The sequence below is a fragment of the Cottoperca gobio genome, chromosome 13 (assembly GCF_900634415.1).
Source record: "Cottoperca gobio chromosome 13, fCotGob3.1, whole genome shotgun sequence".
NCBI classification, from domain to species: Eukaryota; Metazoa; Chordata; class Actinopteri; order Perciformes; family Bovichtidae; genus Cottoperca; species Cottoperca gobio.
This window is the reverse complement of record NC_041367.1, coordinates 9,674,674-9,693,497: the sequence shown is the minus strand read 5'-3', so window position 1 is coordinate 9,693,497 and position 18,824 is coordinate 9,674,674. Positions and strand designations below refer to the sequence as shown.

The following is an 18,824-nucleotide window of genomic DNA, read 5'->3' as shown; positions in this document are numbered from 1 at the left end:
CTGTATTCATCTATAATTCCAGTTAATATGCACAATCCACACTAGCCTTGTAGTTCAGACATTCATATCGCAAAGTAACTGCAAATGGTATGTGTGAAAGAATACACTTAGTTTTGTATGATTACACCATACATTTGGATTTTCTAAACTTCTGATCCTAACGTCTAATAACATGAAATAACATCTCAAACAATTCAACAGCTGAACTCTAGTGGAGTGAGATCTAATGAAACAGAAGCACTGTGTTATAAAGAGCAACAGAGCATCTCTGCAGAGAAAACGTTTCATCATTCTTAATAAGTTTATTCTATGTAGTACTGTTAGAATACCAGGACAATGGATTTCCTGCTGTTGGGATCTCAACAGGTTCAGAACATGTTCAACAGGTAGCGTTTGAAACTTTGACTAATATTCTGGTGGGAATTTTATTTACTTTTTTAATCACAAAAATAAAAATCACCTCATTTTAATTCGTTAAGTCAACTGAATGTGTATTTATATGTAGCTGCACTGCAACATCTCCCATCATTCAGGTCAATGCGTGTCCTTCACAATGTGACAAATGTTAGTGCGCCACCTTGTGGACACTGTTGGTATTATTGTTGAGCAAGACTTGTATATAGTTGCAGAAATCAGGAGGCATAGTTCATCTTCATAAATTGTAACGTTATTACCTGTTGTCCCCCTGGTGCATAAATAACAGGCACAATACAGAACACACTGTGCTATGATGTCATGCTATCATGTTTTAGGAACACAAACAGAAAAAATCACTGTAATAACCAATTCACCCAGTCTGAAGAGATCGCCTTTTGTTTTTGTTTTTAATACCGCTCCCTTATTTTCAGGTTATTCAGCCCGTACAGCGAGGAGTCCATCTTGCACGTCTGGTGCCAAATACAAACTGCATTTTCGAAAAACAATCAGTTCCAGCACCATCTCTCTATTGCTTTAATCACATACATTTAGACACGGCAACAATTAAGTAACACATTGCCATGGGAGGGATACATTGCATGTATACAAGCGCAAACAAACCTTTATCAGTCTTTTTTTTTTTTTTTGGTACAACACATTGAGGCAGCCCTTCTTTCGCCCACTTTTGTGGTTGTGCTTTGGACGTGATCACACATCCAAACACGAGAAAGTGCACTAAATACTGCTCAATGAACAGACAGTCCTGGCTAGTTTGTATCTGTTACATATGAAAAGATGACCCAGAAATGGAAAAACAAAAAGACAAGACCCGGCAACAATAAATCAGTCACTACTACCAATGCTGAGCACCTGTCTAGTGATAAGAAGCGGTTAATTTCAGTACCAATTCATACATTAACAGATTTACAACATTGGTAGCCATGAATGTTTTAAGAAAAGAGGCATCAGCCATCCAACAGGTTTACTATGAGTAGAAAAATAAAACATTTGGAAAGCCAACGTTCGCTTAACCTCTATTCAAACTACGCAGCAGCAAAAGCAGCGACAGCCTTGGACTACACAAAGACACACAAACTGTCACACATACAAACACACATGCAGATATCCTTTCAATGTGTAAAAATAGAAGATTGAACACAGCTAGTATATAGATAGATAAATTTACTGCTTTAAAAAGTTGGACGTTTCAAATCTGCGTTTCTCCATAAACAATCAAGTACCTGTCTAAATCCGATAGAGATTTATACATCTTTTTTCCACTTCTATACATTTTCTATAAAACAGACATGGCTTAAATTAATTAATTAATTAATTGATGATCAACAGGCCTAAAATACCTTCGCAATTCTCCTGTGCACTTTTACAAAATCCATTCTTTACTAAAACAAACAAACAAACAAAAAAGAAATCCAGCAAATTAAATCAAACCCTTGAACACTGACTTATGCGCCACAGAACACAGCGTGCACCCACCTGGGATGTCGCAAGAACAAATGATAGAACGATTAAATTAATTAACCACCGGGGACAAAGAAGCCAATAAGAAGGGAATTTACATTCTGAAGCCCCACTTGAAAAATCGCAAATTTAGTGACTGTATTCTGGTCTTAGTGCACAGTAGAAAGAAAGCGCCCGAGTTCTAGGACAGCGTAGGCGTTTTATCATTTAGAGTACCGTTGTGGTGGGTGGCTACATGGGTCTTCGAGGCTCTTTAGGGAATGGCGGGGCAAAATATGGTCTTGGACTAACAGTGGTGTGGGAAGGTTGAACTGAGAAGAAGCATTATTGGGGGAATGCGATACAGTGGATAAGGCTCAGGTATACAATGTCATGGTCATCCTTGGTCTCCCTCCCCTGGCTGCAATCACTCTTTCATATGCAATCATATTTCTAAACATATTGCTAACACCTGAGTGACGCCACATCACCAGGTTCTTGGGCCGGGGATCTTTCAGATTGCATGTTACATTGATTCTACATTTGTACTTTCTCCTCCCTCCCTTCCTACCTTGTAGGAAATTCCCACTCTGTATTCCTTTTTTTCCTACAGTTCATACAGTCTGTTCTCTGGTCTGCCCTGACCCATCCCTCCCTCCATTTATTTCAATGCTGATTTAGACCGCTCGGTGTTCGGGTCCACAGGCTCAGTGACATGGCTGTTGGGTCACCACCTCTCCCTGCCCCCCGTAGCAGAAAGTAGTTGTGTTGAGGGCTTTTATTTATTAATCAATGGGAATTGTGTCCTCTAGTTCCAGTGGCCTGTCCTCAGTAGGCTCCTCGATCTTCCCCAGCTCCTGCAGCTGCTGCCGTCTCTGCACCTCTGCCTTCAGGTTCTCCAGATCCTTTTGGCTGAAATGCAACACCCGAAAATAAAAATCAATACTTTGTGTAGGTGACATTTCTGGTATAGCTTGACCATTTGACAGTATTTTATTTATCCCCTCACGCAGATATGCAGAGATGTTTTTCTGACATTTTATCCCTAGTCAAGTTCAAAACTAAAGTTTGACATTATGGGCTCAACCTTTCCATAAAGCCATCTTCAAGGACGGCTTAATAAAATAATCCAAAAAATAAACACAATACAATATTCCTACCTTTGTGTATAAAGTCATATTTCTGAATGTGTGCGTAATAATAAAGCATTATGTACCTGAGCGGTATGAAGATGATGCCGTTGATAATGTTGAGCTGTTCCAGGACGCTGGCCATGCTGGGAGCAGTGAACTGAAAAAGGGGAGGAAATAAAAACATAGCATCACTGCTGGCGATGAAACAGATGGAAGCACAGCAACACGTCCTGAATGGGCGCAGTCACCTTGAGGGGCGTGATGCTGGCGTTGGAGCCGTTCTTGTAGATCTCATTCATGGTTCTCTGCAGAGCTACAGCCTGTTGGGTGAGATACTTCAGGTACTCTGAACTCTCCTTGGTCTTCTCATGCAACTCGCCCATCTGAGAAGAGAAAGAAAATATTAAAAAGATATCACTTCATCACAACTGACAAAGAAACGTGTGTCATTCCCCAGCAGTGTAGTCGTGCAGGGCCCACCTGGTTCTTGTAAATGGTGTAACCCTCCTTCTCATGCTGCAGTGCGGAGCGGAACTCGGCTTTGCTCTCGTAAACCCTCGCGACCAAATGATGGCTGGGAAAAAAACAAACAGAAAAACAAGGCACGGATAAATCATCATGTCAGTCAGTAATATAACTACTATATGCATACGGGTGATGAATCTGTCCCCACCTGAGGGCCACTTTGAGGGACCGGGATCCATGGTACTTTGTGTTGATAGTCAAGGCGTTCTCCAGGAATCTCAGCGATAAATCGTACTCCATAACTCCGTGCAGCACCAGCCCAATGTTACTCTGTGGACGGAGAGCCACGAACAAGGACAACAGTCATTATTAGTATCCCATACCAATTCATAAAATCCAGAGAACGATCTTTTAATAAATGCGTGAAACTTTAACCTGCTTAGTGTAAACAAAACTCCTACAGGCTACTGCTTTGGGCTCAATTTATACGCATAAGGTCAGATGGTACTTTGCACAATTCACAGCATTAGTTCTCTGTGAATCTGTTTTCTTATCCAAGCATTATGTATATTAGGATTGTAACTGCAATATCATAATAATCAAATCAGTGCAATACCCAGCCCTAGTCTTTTTCCTCTAGGTTTCATGTCTTACCAAAGACTCATCAGTATCGATGCATTACTATAGAAGCAGTTGGAAATCTCAAGTAAAGACTGCACTCACATCTAGCAGCGCCATCTCTGGGTGGTCCTCCCCAGAAACCATCAACATGAGGTAACGGGCGCGATAAAGCAGCTTCAGGGCGGTCGACAGCTGGCCGTTGGCAAAGCAGTACAAAGACAAGTGCATCTGTGAACAAAAAAGTATCGATTAGAGGGATATGAAATCATCTTTAGCATTAACTAACCACCTCCTACATTTGTTGTGATCACTTACATATTCTTGAATTGTGTTGGGGTGCTCGATGCCGAGGACTCTTTCACTCATCAGAACAGCCTTTTGCTGGTTGCTGAGAGCCTGTGAGTGAATACAAAACAATTAATGAATTTAGTGACATAACATCAAAGGGACACACAAAGTAAGAGTCGTCACCATGTTCCTGCCTACCTCAGGGTGGTCCCCCATGATGTAATTAAGGCGTGCCAGCAGGCGCAGGCAGGCACAGATCTCGACATGCATGGCTCCGTACACATTGTTGAAGAGGTTGAGAGCCTCGTTGATCAGCTCGCAGCCCTCCTTCAGAAAACCTGCACGTGTAAAGAAAGGGTAGTGAGAAATACAGTCTTCTGAAAGTTAAGATTCATTAATAATTTAATATAATCAATACTCTTAAAACATGTTTTACCTTGCTGCACTTTGGCCTGTCCACTCTGGAAGAAGTGGAAGGCATCTGAGGCTTTGGGGTTCACGTGCTTCACAACAGGGAAGATATTCAGGATTTCCTCCTCTGTGAAGGCAGGCTTGTGGCGGCTGTCGAAGTTATACTCCTTTATCAGAATCTAGAAGGCAAATGAAAAGTAGAACACATTTCATGAAGGTCATTTGGACAAGTGCCGTCGGGGGGTTGAGGGGTGTCACTATAGACTGAATGAGTGTTACCTGGATGCCAGTTTTGACTGAAATCTCTCTGAGCAGAGTGGTTTTCTGCAGGCCGTACTTCTCCACCACCTGGTCCACACTTTCACTGCGAGAGAAAACATTTAATTTGTCACCAATAAGCGCACAGAATGGAAATGCTGAAGAGTAAAAAGGGGAGCTTTAACATCTGCTTCACATCAGTAGATGGGGCCCTCACCAGTGTACGGTGAAGTGATAGTAGCTCTTGGCCTCAGAGGCGATGTTCTTCCACAGCTCGCTGGGCGTCAGGCTGGCCCACGCCGTGTTGTCACCACCGCCGGGGACCCTGTTGCGACGTTTGCGGCTTTTGCGGCGAGACACCAGCTCGTCAGGGGGCAGGTGGGCGACAGCGTCGGGGAAGGAGCTCAGGAAGCAGTTTAGGAAATGGCTTACAGCGGCAGAGAGGGCAGACAACTCCACACCCTACACGAGGAGGACAAATTGGAAAATATGTTCTTTTCTTTCCTTTCTTAAAGTTTTGTGTACATAAGTCACTAAATATATTTAACAGTATTGTACCACTTGTTAAAATTCACAATAAAAAAAGTTTGAAAAAAGATCTAGTAAGTGGATCCTGTGTAATCATATGTTACAAATATTATGGGGGAAAAATATATATATGTTCAATCAAAGTACACTATGTCTTTAAAGGAGGCTGGAGAATGTAGGTCAAATGTTACCAACCTGGAGGTATGTCTTGAAGATATGTTTTGCACATCTGGTGATCAGCTCACTGATTCCTATTCTCTAAAGTATGGAAAAAAGGAAATATTAGATTGACAAAACACAAGGACAATTTGTGACAGTGCTGTTATGATGAGACTCACATAGAAGTGCTCCAGCTGGGCTTTGGCCGGGGTCTTGTCCACAAACTCCAGAACAGAGCCCAGGTAGCGAACGTTGATGCCTCTCTGGTGCAAGGACTCGGTCAGTGTGGCTCCATCCAGGGGGAGAGCACTGTGGTCCAAACAGTCTTTAACCTGGTCATGAAACACACACCAATGGCTGTAAACTCAGAAACCAGAAATATTCCACCCCGTAATGACTTGGATCTGTGGGCAGCGTCTGTGTGTCACTGACCAGTGATGGGATCTGACAGGAAACCAGGAAGGCAGCAGCATCTTTGAGAAGCTGCTTCTGCTTCTGGATATCATCTGCACTGTCGTCTGGGAAACGTACTCCTGGTTCAACAACACACGCACACATATTCAGTGCTTATATTCTCCTGTGTGAAGCTACGGTCAGTCCTTGTCACAGTCCACATGCGAGTAATAACCCTTGTCGTGCTTACCTGGGGAGAAGATGTCGGGGTTGAAGCGAATGTCAAAAGATGTGCTGCTGATGGAGCCGACTGCCTTGCAGGCATTGAGGACGACCTCGCGGCTTTTGGGATCTATTTGTGTTTAGGATCACGTACAAGGAAAATAAGTACAAATGTTAAAAGTTATGGCAACAGACACATCGTGGCAACACTTCCAAAAAGTGACAGTGTATACCAGGGTATTCAAGTAAAATGTAAAGAGGTCCAGTTAGAGAAAATGTCCTCTGGATGAGGTCCATGCGACGGGGGGGACGGGGGGGGACGGGGAATGTTAGTGACCCCTGGTTTAGACCATGTCCACATTAAGCCACCTGAAAACTGAGCTGAGCTACAAGGCCGCTCTTTTTAGATTGTATTTAGAGAACAGAGTCTTGCCATTTGCACGATAAACATGTCCCGAAGGACTGTGACATATTAATGAGGGATTTCTTTTACTTAGTTGGAAGAGAATACCAGTGGAAAACTGCACATTCAAATATTATTTTTGGTGCCTTGTGAATAAAATAAATGTATATATATTTGTTTTTAATTCCACAGGCAATTCAATATCGGTTTTTATCTAGTTATATCGTTATCGAAAAATATAATAATAAATATTTTCCTCATATCGTGCAGCCCAAACAGACAGAATCAAATGTTATAATTCAGGTTATTTTGAGCATAAAATAGTGATCTGGTAAACTTACTGTAGACATGGAGTACCCACCACCATTTCAAAACGGTCAATAAATGACAAACTCAACAGATTACTGCGATTTAGCATCAATTGAGCAGCAGCATACAAATCATTGAACATGGGATCATTTCTGAGTTCCAAAACACTTTATGATTAGTAAACACAGCAACTGATTATTTAGTTTATAGGGTCAAATCCCACAGCAAAGACATCACAGACTGGGACGGTAAGAGACGGGTGGATTACGTGCAAACACTCTTCCCCACTGCAGGCTGAGGACTGAGCAGGGACAGCTAACCTGGTGGAAACAAGTACTTGCTATTTTAATGCTCTACCTGATACTCTATTGCTCTATTGCTATAGACACAAACATTGTCTAAAAAAAAGCAGCATCAAGAAAACAAGCTACTTGGTTAAATACTACTTGTCTGACAAACTTTTGCTATGCAATCATCCACCAGAGTAGCTCTACCTGCGTTGTCCTGGCCTTACGTGTTGGGGTATTTTGCACGTACCAATACAAGTTCCATCTTCGGCAACTAAGGTCTCTGCCAGCTCTTTGGCCTGAGCTAACCCTGGAATACTTTCCTCAAACTCCTTACCCTCCAGTGGGCTCTTGCATTCCCCGTTCTGGGTTGCTGTGGGCTCTAGAGGCCCGTTCGTGGCGGGCTTTGAGGCCTTTTCTTCACCGTCAGTAGCTGCCTGTGAGGCAGTAGAGCTGTTGTTCTCCGTCGGGCTTACGCCGTCTGTGGAGATCTCCGCTGCACTGGAAGAATCTGATGCAGCCGTCTGTGTCTGGGTTGTGTCAGCGTTGCTTTCTGAGGGTGTTTCAGTAGTTTCTGTGATGGCGGGTATATTCATCTTAGCGTCCCTATTTGCCTTCTGTTGCATTAGCTGTAATGCCGCCATCTTCATGAAGAGAAGATATCTGTGGAGGGACAGAATTAAACATATGTTGTGATGGTGGAAATGTGATGATGCACACCAGCGCGGACACCTACCTGTGCTCAACAAAGGCCTCGATGAGCTCTTGGCGTAGACAAGCCAGGCGGTGGCGGTGCTGGCGGGGGAAGCCTTGGCGCTGACTCTCTGGAGGAAGATCCTCTCCCTCCACAGGCAGGAAGTTGAGGTCAGGAGGGAAGGTGCGAAGAAGGTCCAGGATGTAGTGTCGGCCATCATTTCCGATAATGCCCTTACACTCGACAGAAGAGCACAGATCCACTGCCTCGTCCTTCTCATTCAGCACGTTGTGCCTCTGGACCTAAAATGTACACACAGTAAACGGCAAGATTAACTTGTTGGAGAGACAAAGGATCGCAATTTAGGTGATGTTTTTCAGACAAGCCTGTTGTGGGTTACAGACAACAGTCGGTTACTGACCTTGAGTGGCCTGCTGGTTTTCTCCAGAAGCTCCAGGTATTTGGTGTGAGACACAACAGTCTTTCCAAAGTCGATGGAGCCGTAGATGACACTCTGCTCCTGCTCACGCTCAAGGATACCAGGGATGATGGACTGGGCGGTGACCCGGTAGCCTCTGTAGTCCACCACTACCGTCCCCAGAGTGTACAGACCCTCCACATCCACTGCCCCGTAAGCCCGTACTCCATTCAAGTCATTGGTGGGCGCAGCGTGGGCAGCGGCATCTCCACCCAGCTCAAGATAGTGGTCCCGTACATCGAAGCCCAGGCTAAAGAAGATGTTGTTCCAGATGAACATCTGCATGCGTGTTTCCTCACCGGGGTTGATGGCCATTACGTTGCCATCAATGACTGCCATGGCCCCTCGTGTGGCAGCAGCTGCAAAGTCACTGTGGACCTGCAGGAGAAAAAAGGAAAGTATTGGTGATTCAGAAAAAGAAGAAGCTACCACACATTAAAAAGCTACACATTTACACATTGCATTGCCCATTAACAGAGTGAGTCAGCAGTTTGGGTGATCCAGTATCATCTAGTTGATCATGTGTTGATTATGTGACCGCATTACCTTGAATATGGCTCTCTCCCTCAGCAGGCGTTCCGGCAGGTTCTTTCGGGGAAGCTCTCTGGTGGTCTGTAGCTCCTCGTTCCAATCTCTGGTCTGAAGACAATAAGCAAAAACCAACTTATTAATACTGGAAATAAACTTGACATTATTAGTCTGCCGGATGTGCTGCTTTGCTCAGATGTGCCCACCTGTCCAGGTATGTGCTCCTCGTAACCCAAGCGGGAGGTGTAGGCGTCCTCAGCTCGAACACAGTCCATGGCGTGGTCTACCTGCGGAGCTGTCCAGCTGTACAACTGGAAAGGCGTGGCTATCCTCTCAAACGGGTGTCTCTGGACCCTGCAGCAAAAACACAGTAAAACCGTTAAAAAAGGCATCACTTGTGAGTCTCCTTTGGTACATCTCAGGCAGGTTATCTTAAGTGTGCCGTTGTTGTAAGCATGTGCTCACCATAGTTCTTCTAATTATTTGGTCTTTTGTTAAGTTTTCTTATTGTGCTTTAAGACTGTAACCTCCAGACCAGCGCTTGACTGGAATAGATTTGTGTTTTCACCTGGTTAAATAAAGTTAATGAATGAATTCACTTTAGTATAGAAGCACGTCAAAGAGACAAGTAACAAAAGTAAAGAGGCTTTTTTTTTGCCCCATGCAGCAAAGTGCAGCAGCCTTAATACATTGGACGCCCACTCTACCAGGTGAGCTACGGGGCGCCCCAGAGAAGACAAGCTTTTGTACAGCACAGAGCGAGACAGAGTTATTAGAAAAGATTCATTTTCACCTTTTCTTTTGCATGGCAGTGAAGTTCTTCTTGAAGGCAGGGCTGATCTGGCTCAGTAGCTCCACAAGAGAATGGCTCAGGAAGCTGTGATTGGCTGGCTTGGGGTTGAAGGTGTAGGTAGTAGATCTGGAAGATACACACACACATTACTATTATTATTTACATTATTCATGACTTGTTATTATGGCTTTTTTGTAACGAGTAACTCTATTAACAGTTGAGAACACTTTTACAACTAAGCAAGTCTGAATAGGAAGTAGTTCCTGTAGGAACGTAGCCAAACCCGAGATAAGTCACTTCATATCTGGATAACCATATGCATCACAATATCAGCATTTATTTTCTGCTAATTCAGTAAATTAATAGTCTTTATAAAATAATCAATTTGTGTGGTACATAAGATGACCCTTGCTCCAAATAGGTCATCTTTCTGATCCGACTGTTAAGCCATTGCTGGCATCCAAAACTAATTAGCAAGTGTTAATTCTAAATGCTTTGTGTATAAACTATGTATAAAGAGATTATGGATCTTAAAGGCTGAGAGGTTGAGAGTGAAAACATGGTATTAAGATATGAATGTTGACTGACTGGTTGAGGTAGAAGCCGCGCGTAGAGGCAGTGACGCTGATGTGCCGCTCCTCCACAGTCACCATGTACAGGTACATGAGGTCCCCGTGCATCTTCCTGTTTCCAGGTGGAGGGTTCCAGCCGCTCATGGTCAGGACCTTCAGGCACGGCATAGGCTGTTGAAGGTTAAAACCATTAGCCCGAGAAAATCATTTTAAAATCCAGTCTCTTATTAGACAACTGACACTTTCCCTATAAATGGTTTGCAAATATCGTTTGAATTAAAGATGCACCGATAGGCCACCGGTCATCTCATATAGCCCATAGTTTGCCTTCCAAATTTACCACACACACACACAAAAGTGAAGATATTGTGTGTTGTGTAGGGCAGAGTACTGCTGCTCACCTTCCACTCCTTGTTCTGTGGCTGGAGGGGCAACAGGGGGCGATCTTTGCTGCCGGGCAGGATGTGCTCTGGGGGGGTGCAGTCAATCTGCTCCAGCTCATTGCCCTTTTTCTTCCGGTTACCACTATCTGCAGTCACATAACAACAAGCAAGGTGAACATCTGCAGTCCACCTGCATGTTGCTACATTCATGCATGACACTAAAGGGATAGTTCGGATTGTTTGAAGTGGGGTTGTATATTACTTATAGTCAGTGTACACGTCAAAACATACGAATTATCCCTTTAAAATAAAAGCTGTTCCTCCACTCTGAATGTCTCACACGGTGTCATACCTCCGAGGTCTCCGTCAGTGAAGATGCTGAGGAAGGAGAGGGAGTTGCAGTCCACCCCGTTGTAGGAGTCTGAGGGGTCCAGACTTTTCAGCAGGTCTCTGATGTGACGCACATGGATGCGGGCCTCGCGCACTGTGTAGGGCTCTGGAGAGAGTAGAGAGACAAAAGAAACCCAAAGGCTATGAAAAGCAGGCAGTGAGACAGTGAGTGGTTTGATACGGAACAGATCAGGCTAATCAACTTTAACTCAATTTTGTCAGCCAGCCGCTACATATCCGTATAACCTCAGCAAGAACGATATTGTGTCAGGCTGTAGATGGAGGGTGAACCATCAAATCCATAATGCTGGGTTTTTTTCTTTTTTAATAATGCATCCTTTGTTTTAGTTTTTCCAGCAAGGACAATGACTGTGTCTCTTAAACATGTAATGTGATAACATCTTGACCTTTCCAAAGCTATGAAGTGAGCTTTGATTTTTTTTCCCCCTCTTGGCACCACAAGCACAAGACAAACCCAAGTGTGAATAAAAGCCTCTGACCTTCCACAACTTTGAGAAGTGAGCCCTCCTGCAGGCCCTCGATAGACTTGAGTTCAGCAAAGTTATCCAGCACGTTTCCGTCCAGCTGCAGGGAGAAGCAGGTGCGGTGGCAGGTGTCCTCCCGGTCCATCAACACCTGATGGATCTCCTGTACCATTTCCTGGGGCGATACCTGATGGAGGGGAGAGAGATGAAGATGAGTTTAGGATATTAGCAGCTTGAGATATACAACCTGCTTTGGTTCAGCGGAAATGTCTTACGTTTCTAGTTTGAGGGAAAACCTTGCTCATATATTTTTTATGTTCACACTGCAGTGCAAAACGGATCAAAAATAGCCCTGAACCAGTGCCATCTCATACGATCCAGGAAGGCATGCTAGAGCATTATTCTGCATCCAACACAACATTTCAGACTTCCTACTAGAAAAAGTACAACGCCACTCTAAGTCATTGTTCCTACTTATAACCCCACTTCCTGAAAAAGTAGATGTCTGACGTCACACAGCAATACAGGCACACGTTGTAAATGGTAAAGCATCAACTAAAAAGAAAACGTAAAAGTATATTTGCCTATATTTAATGAAAATAATACATACTATCATAACGTAAAAACCTGTTCTGCATGTATATTGATGTCAAAATATGTTGTCAGGTAGCTGGTTAGAGTAAACAAAATTTTCTCTGCAAAAACATTATTTAGGAAAACATTAAAAATGCCAAAAGTTGTGGAGGCTGCACTGCTGGTGTTGCACTCGCCAAAGAAACACGTTGCCACGTTTCTTTTGTTAGCATTGGAGGCGGATGTTGGAACGCATCCTGTAGATTTTACAAGTCTGGAAAGTTATCATGGTGGTAATTATTTCCTTCTTTGTCGTGTTGAAATATTCCGTTCAGGTTATAAAGTATTTTATAGAGAACATGCACATTTGACTGAAATGAATGAGAGAGAGTTCAGACAGACAATAGCACTGAACACCTGGCCTAATGAAAGGCTACTTGTGAAGAGCTCATCCTTACCTGCAGGTCAAATTGCTCTGTTCCCGGTGCCTGGATCTTGACGGTGAAGCCAGTGTCCTGGATCACTATCACTTCCTGTTCGTTAGACTCCTCTCCTCCGTCCGTCTCACTGCTCCCATCCTGCTTCGATTCGGCCTCCTCTGTGCGCTCATGTGCGCCATCACCATTCATTATGGCTGTATCTGCACTGTGCCCTGCAATGGATAAGACACACGCGGTCGTCAGTGAACTTCACATCTTGTGATGGAGTTAAACTAGAGAGCTCTGACCAGGATGCAGTTGAAAGCATTCAAACCACTTGCATGACTCTATGGTCGCACGATATGGACTTTTCTTCCCCAGCTGATACCGATAATTACCTGCTTTAACAAGAAGTTCATAACCTGTAGTTTCACACACCTGAGGGCAAGAAAGGCTGCGATGTAGTGAGCAAAGATGAATGATTTAATATTCCACAGCTCTGAGCTAACCAAATCCACCTGACATCACTATTATAATAAAAACACCACAATACAAGTAGAGAACTACACCCGACAATGATTATAAGAAGCGTTAAGAACCAACAGTTGTGTATCCTACAAATCTACAGATGCCATTAGTTAATAATCTGATTAACAGGGAACACCACCAAGGGAGCCAACCTGACTGCAGACTCAATGCTGCCAGGCCAGAATTACAGGACACAGAGGCTGAATGACCTTACCGATAACCTCATGAAATATTCATAACGGCAGAACAGTGTCGACAAAGCTCAGGGAAGGTATGCTAGTGACGGGGTGTTCTTATATTTAATTCAACTACGAATGCATTCAACACAAACTGCAGATAGGATCCGGACCGTCATCAATCATCTGTACAAACTACATTCAAAAGTTGACACTAGAAAAAACGATCACTAAATGATTGTATCAAAAACATTTGTCAATTAGTAACGAGCCTTATTTTCAGCTGATCTAAAAGGAAACACCAACCTGCTGAAACCAACACGGTTGCAACACTGAAGGGAGTTTAGGCACAGAGCCTTGAATACTAAAGATTTCAGCATTCACAAGAGGGAATTACTGGTCACTTGCCTGGCTGATTGTGGCAAATACAATACATGTAAGTCAGCAAGAACCCCTTCAGCAGCTGTCCCTTACCCTTTTGTGGACCTTCAATCTCTCAAAATAAGAGTTACTCCTTATCTTTATAAAGTAAATGTAGACAATCTGAGCAATCTATGCATATTATTTCCCACCTTTTCTGCAGTAAGTAACAGACAAAGTGAGAAATGTCATGAACAGAAATGTGGCTCTGGTGTACAGCAATTAAAAAAAGAAAAAGAAAAGCAGGGCCGAGCATGTGGATGTCTCACAGGGACACAGCTGCTGCCAGCCAGTGTCCTTGCTCACCGTCAAGGGTAAACAGCGTCAGGGTCACTGAAGAGAAGGGGCCAGAGGGAGGGGAGGGGCCTCATAACTGGACCACGACCCTGGGTGGGAATGAACACACTGAAATGGGGAGGAGCGGGGGCAGAAGAACAGGAGAGAGGGACGACCGGCCACGCTCTGAATAACAAACACAACGGCTTCGGAGCAGACACGCAAGTTCCTAGTGTTACAAAACCTGAAGAGAGCGAGGGCTCGGCGATAAGTGTTTCAGTGCAGCTGTCAATGTTTTCAGTATCATTGCAGACACCGTTTTATTTCTTATCAGATCTGAGCTTGTCTGAGGAGGTTGAGACAATGTTAGCTGATTACTTCAGTAATTCTCCTTCTCAAACATGCAACTGATTGTTTTTGGGTCATTTGGTGCTTAACAGGTTTTGTTTTGTACAACTGCCGGCCGAGGCTGAAAAAACAACTAAGAGAACGGCGAGAGTGAAACAAAACCCTGAAGTTGTGGACGGCACAGCTAAATAACTCACTGTAAAACCATCCCTGCCAGCGACCCCTTTTTAAATCTTCATTTGATACAATTTTATTATTTAAATATTTATTTAAAAAAGGCACTTGAATAGGCAAACATACAATTGCCACATTTTTTCCAATCTTTTGGGACCATGTTTTTAGTTTACTTGACCTTTACTTAAGAGATTCTCGGTCGACTAAAATCGATTAGTTGATTTCATCGACAGATCTGTAAAACTGAGTTTCTCCACAAAGAGTCACGCAAAAGCATCACTTTAAATGTTGTGTTTACTAGAGATGTGCTCATGTTTGTTGGAGATAAGTCTTAAGCATAGAAAAGATTACTAATTGACTAAAAACATTTTAGTCGACTAAGACCAAGCGACCGAATAGTCCTAGCTAAACGACTATGAGGGGGCAGCCCTAGTTAGACTCCTAACTTATTCAAACAAATGGTGGTTTAGTTATAAAGAACCAAAGTGTGGAAGTTGTGTTAAATAAGGAATATCAAATAAAGTAGTTTGAAGTTTTTAGTTAATAGCATTCATATCAGAAAGGCGAGAGTACAAAGTGCCAGATTGATGAAGCGATCCAGCAGCATGTGTTGCAAAACTGACGGCTTTTGTTGCACAGCAATGGAAGAAAGAAGAATGGCGAGAGGAGAGAAGGAAGCATGGGTAGTCTAACAATAAGCAGGACAAAGCTCATGACTGCTATTGTTTTACAGGAAAGGAAGTAGAAATGCATCATAAGTTTTCCTTCATGCATTTCCTGTTGAAATTAGATATAGTGTTGGTGAACGTTGCAGTGAGACGGCAGTTTAATCTGACATTTCAGGTTAATACATTCAACACTGGCAGGTTGAGCGACGTGATAATATGTATTTTGGTACGATAGATATTTGTCACCCATCACACACTTGGGATTTGCCAGTAACCAGACGGAAGCCCTCCAGGGTACGAGGTGAAAGTAAATGTAAAGAATTGATGAAACAAGGACACCAATCAGACAGATAACAGGCAAAAACCACACAATAAAACACTACAGCAAACAAGGTTTACACCGCAACTCACCTATTTGTCTCTGAAATCAAACTGCCAACTCATAATGGTTATTCACATGATCTTCTTCCAGATGATCTAATTTAGAAACAAGCTTTTCTTGAGTTCACACTTCTCTTGAGAACAACAAAATAATAAATCTGAACAGCTATCTATCCACTCTGCGGCCCTTGACATGGGGACCCTGGCTGCTGCCATGGAAACACTAACCAGCCCTGAGAACAACAACACACAAGGTCTGACTGTAATCATGTTTGCTGCACCACAAGCTGGCAACCTCCTGGTGGACAGACAGACCCTGAGTCATGCATCTGCAATGGGATATCATAGTTACAAAGACAAGGTCTGTTTGAGACGGACAATAAATTAATCGCTAAATACTTGCATTCAAAAAACATTCCTACACACCTTGTGACATGGGGTAGCATGAAGATGTTCTTGCATATTAAGGGGTGAAAAGCTTTTAAAAAGGTAAGGTACCATTGCTATAAATGATGAATACAGTAGCTTTGACTGGAGTGGTGAGGAAGACATCAAGACAGGAGAGGTTTCAACGATTGCTGATATTATCCAGGTTCCTCTTCACCCAACGGGAGCCATAAGCCCTTTAAAACCACTAACTTGACCCTCACCTCGACATGTCTGCTCTGCTATGTGCTGCTAGTATACGGTCTCTGTTACAGTTATATGGCAGGTCACAAGCAGGGCTGCAACTATCATTTTCATTATCAATTCCCGCTATGTTTTTTTAATCATTTGGGATATAAAATGTCCATTAAATGTTCATGTCAAGTCCAAGAGGATACCATCAGGTTTAACATATTACATTTATTATCACATAAGACAAAGAAAAGCAGCACAATTGAGAAGCTGGATCTGGAACTATAAACTGTTCATTAATAAATCCATCAACTATTTGTAAAATATCTCAAATGGAGCAGCACCTGCTCCATGTGAAAGTACTGAAAGACTGGACAGCAGTTACACCAGTAATCATCCAGCTAAATAACCAGATGAATTAAAAAGCATTCAGCTCCACAAAGCAGCACAAACTCATCCTTCACAAGTAAAGCAGTGAGGCACTCAAGCCTGTGTTTTCCTCTCAAATGACACAGGCAGAGACAATTCAAGGTCCCACATGTGACACACGCAGACATACATGCTGCAGCAGCACTGACTTTAGGTACTCTACAAGTTGTGTAACATTAACTTCACAGTCTAATATACGACAACACTGCGCTGCTGCTCCGCTGCGAGACGCCACCACTACTTTTATCTTTCTGTATACTCACCAGCTTACACGGCCGTTCATGTATTATTAGCGTAACCTTCCCTCTCACTGTGCATGCACCATCATGACTTTTTCTACGACAACCAGCTTCCGCTTCCTGGTCGAGGCGGGACACTCGATCTAATCTTCCCCGGCGGGGAGGAGAGAGGCCCGCTGTAGTGTTACCGCCGACCACGGGCACTTGATCCAACTCACATCTCTTAAAGTTCACATTTTACACACCAAACAAAACAAAAACGAGTGACACATTTTACGGATAGCTTTGCGGAAACAAAGATAAAATGCCGTCATGTATATGAACCCCCCCTGTGTTCATGAGGAGAGTGTGTAGCGCCACTGAAGGTGACCTTCAGTTCATTCATGCTGGTACTGAACATGTGAGTCAATACGAGCTACCACAACACGAGCTGCTGCATTGTGCTACATGGACAAATCATGTGCCATTCAGACGAATAGTTCTTTTTACTCTTAAAAAGAAAAACACCCGTTTTCAGTGCATACGCTTGTCTTTTGTGCAGGAAGCGACGCGCCGACTGACAAGAGCGACTGCTTGCTTGCTAGTTAGCTAGCTAACGTTAGCCGCACACTCAATGAAGAGGCTAATGTTAGCATACCGGCTAACTTGTTTTGGGTTAGCCTGCTTTGCGTGCAGTGTCAGTGCGAAGTTGGACTGCATGCTAACAGCTATGACCCTTGCATGTATAAATGGATCCAATCCTGAGGAAGTCGCTAGCTTGTTTTTTGTTTTAGCATAGATGAACACCAGACAGCTAATTAGCAGATGTTGCTAGGTGCAAGGTGGACCCTCTAAACTTGGAGAGTCTACCAAGGAGATGGGGGGGGGGAGGAGAAGGGTGTACACCCCACATACCACCACCTTGGGTCGGGTCTGAGGACTTTTAAGTCACATAACAAAGCATGGAGGTAGATGTCATTAGCTTTAGTGGATGCTATGCAAAGAGAGACAACACAACATTTAATAAACCACGCTTGAAACAGTTACTGCACAGGGATGCAGGCTATATGATTTGTACTATTACTGTGTGTAATATTATTTGTGTAATCAGTGTATTTATAATGCATGTTAGGTGTTTTAACATTAGTGAGGGTCTCACCACAGCCGCAGGAATCCTTCAGACGTGTCTTACTCGCTTCTTTGCTGTCATCCTGGGCTCCATCCCCGGCTTCATCCGCAAGATCAACCGGATTACAGTTAGGCACTGACGCCGGGATGTCATCTGTCTTGCTCACCATGGTCGGCAGTCAGTGTGGCAACAGAAATTCCCCTGCAGCGTTGCTTGAATGTGTGAGTCTAGAAGAAAATACAAAAATCTGCGTCTCCGGCTAACAGCAGGCTAGCTGGTTTCATGCGAAGGGTACAAGCTTACAAAAACAAGTCTACCGAGGAAGGACAGTGCTGTACATGGTTCTGATGATCACACGTGGTTTTCTTCTCCCCTCCCCTTGACCTATTTGCCTTTGCGTTGCACTTCCCCGCTACGGAAAGCCACATGCAACAAATTGCGTATACAAATTCCCTTTAAAAAAAATATATTTTTGTACTGGAAGATAAAATGGCAACAATGGCTGTGTAGAAAGACACAATATTACGACACTATTTCACTTACTTGACTGACCTTTGACAATTGGATGTCATCAGCTCCTGGTTTATAAACTCCACACTGTGAGAGTTGCAGCTCACTGACATGAAGCAGCAGTGGCCTGCACATTATTATGAATAATTATGGATATACATGGCCGGATTACCCTGCTAGGGGGCTCTATTTTGGCCCCTTTTGCGTAGTGTGCTCAGTTTTAATAAAATAAGACAAGATAAGATAGAACTTTATTAATCCCGAAGGAAATTATTTCGCCAG

At 43.4% G+C, this 18,824-nt stretch overlaps 1 protein-coding gene across 3 annotated transcripts; it reads right to left on the bottom strand.

Annotated features, from left to right (window-relative positions):
- Positions 1-821: 821 nt before the first annotated feature.
- cluha (clustered mitochondria (cluA/CLU1) homolog a) lies at positions 822-18,412 on the bottom strand. Of its 3 annotated transcripts, none has more exons than XM_029446175.1 (27): positions 18,063-18,412; positions 12,707-12,900; positions 11,691-11,862; positions 11,153-11,296; positions 10,819-10,946; positions 10,434-10,588; positions 9,846-9,971; positions 9,259-9,406; positions 9,071-9,163; positions 8,468-8,902; positions 8,089-8,348; positions 7,603-8,015; positions 6,382-6,483; positions 6,171-6,271; positions 5,918-6,070; positions 5,775-5,837; positions 5,269-5,513; positions 5,073-5,157; positions 4,819-4,972; positions 4,581-4,720; positions 4,410-4,490; positions 4,197-4,322; positions 3,682-3,803; positions 3,489-3,582; positions 3,257-3,391; positions 3,092-3,165; positions 822-2,787 (listed from the first exon to the last, which is right to left on the bottom strand). In XM_029446175.1, the coding sequence occupies exons 1-27, from the start codon at positions 18,199-18,201 to the stop codon at positions 2,661-2,663; spliced, it is 4,209 nt and encodes a 1,402-aa protein (XP_029302035.1). In that variant the 5' UTR covers positions 18,202-18,412; the 3' UTR covers positions 822-2,660. The 3 variants fall into 3 exon arrangements, with proteins under 3 accessions (XP_029302035.1, XP_029302036.1, XP_029302037.1); XM_029446176.1 differs by having other exon boundaries at positions 7,690-8,015; positions 18,063-18,411; XM_029446177.1 differs by lacking the exon at positions 18,063-18,412 and adding an exon at positions 16,949-17,090.
- Positions 18,413-18,824: the final 412 nt, after the last annotated feature.

Excerpts from the sequence above, each read along its gene's own strand:
- cluha (XM_029446175.1), bottom strand. The coding sequence starts at position 18,201 with ATGGTGAGCAAGACAGATGACATCCCGGCGTCAGTGCCTAACTGTAAT. Across the intron at positions 11,863-12,706 it reads CAGAGCAATTTGACCTGCAG|GTATCGCCCCAGGAAATGGT; the intron begins GTAAGGATGAGC and ends CCCCTCCATCAG. Across the intron at positions 2,788-3,091 it reads ATCATCTTCATACCGCTCAG|CCAAAAGGATCTGGAGAACC; the intron begins GTACATAATGCT and ends GTTGCATTTCAG.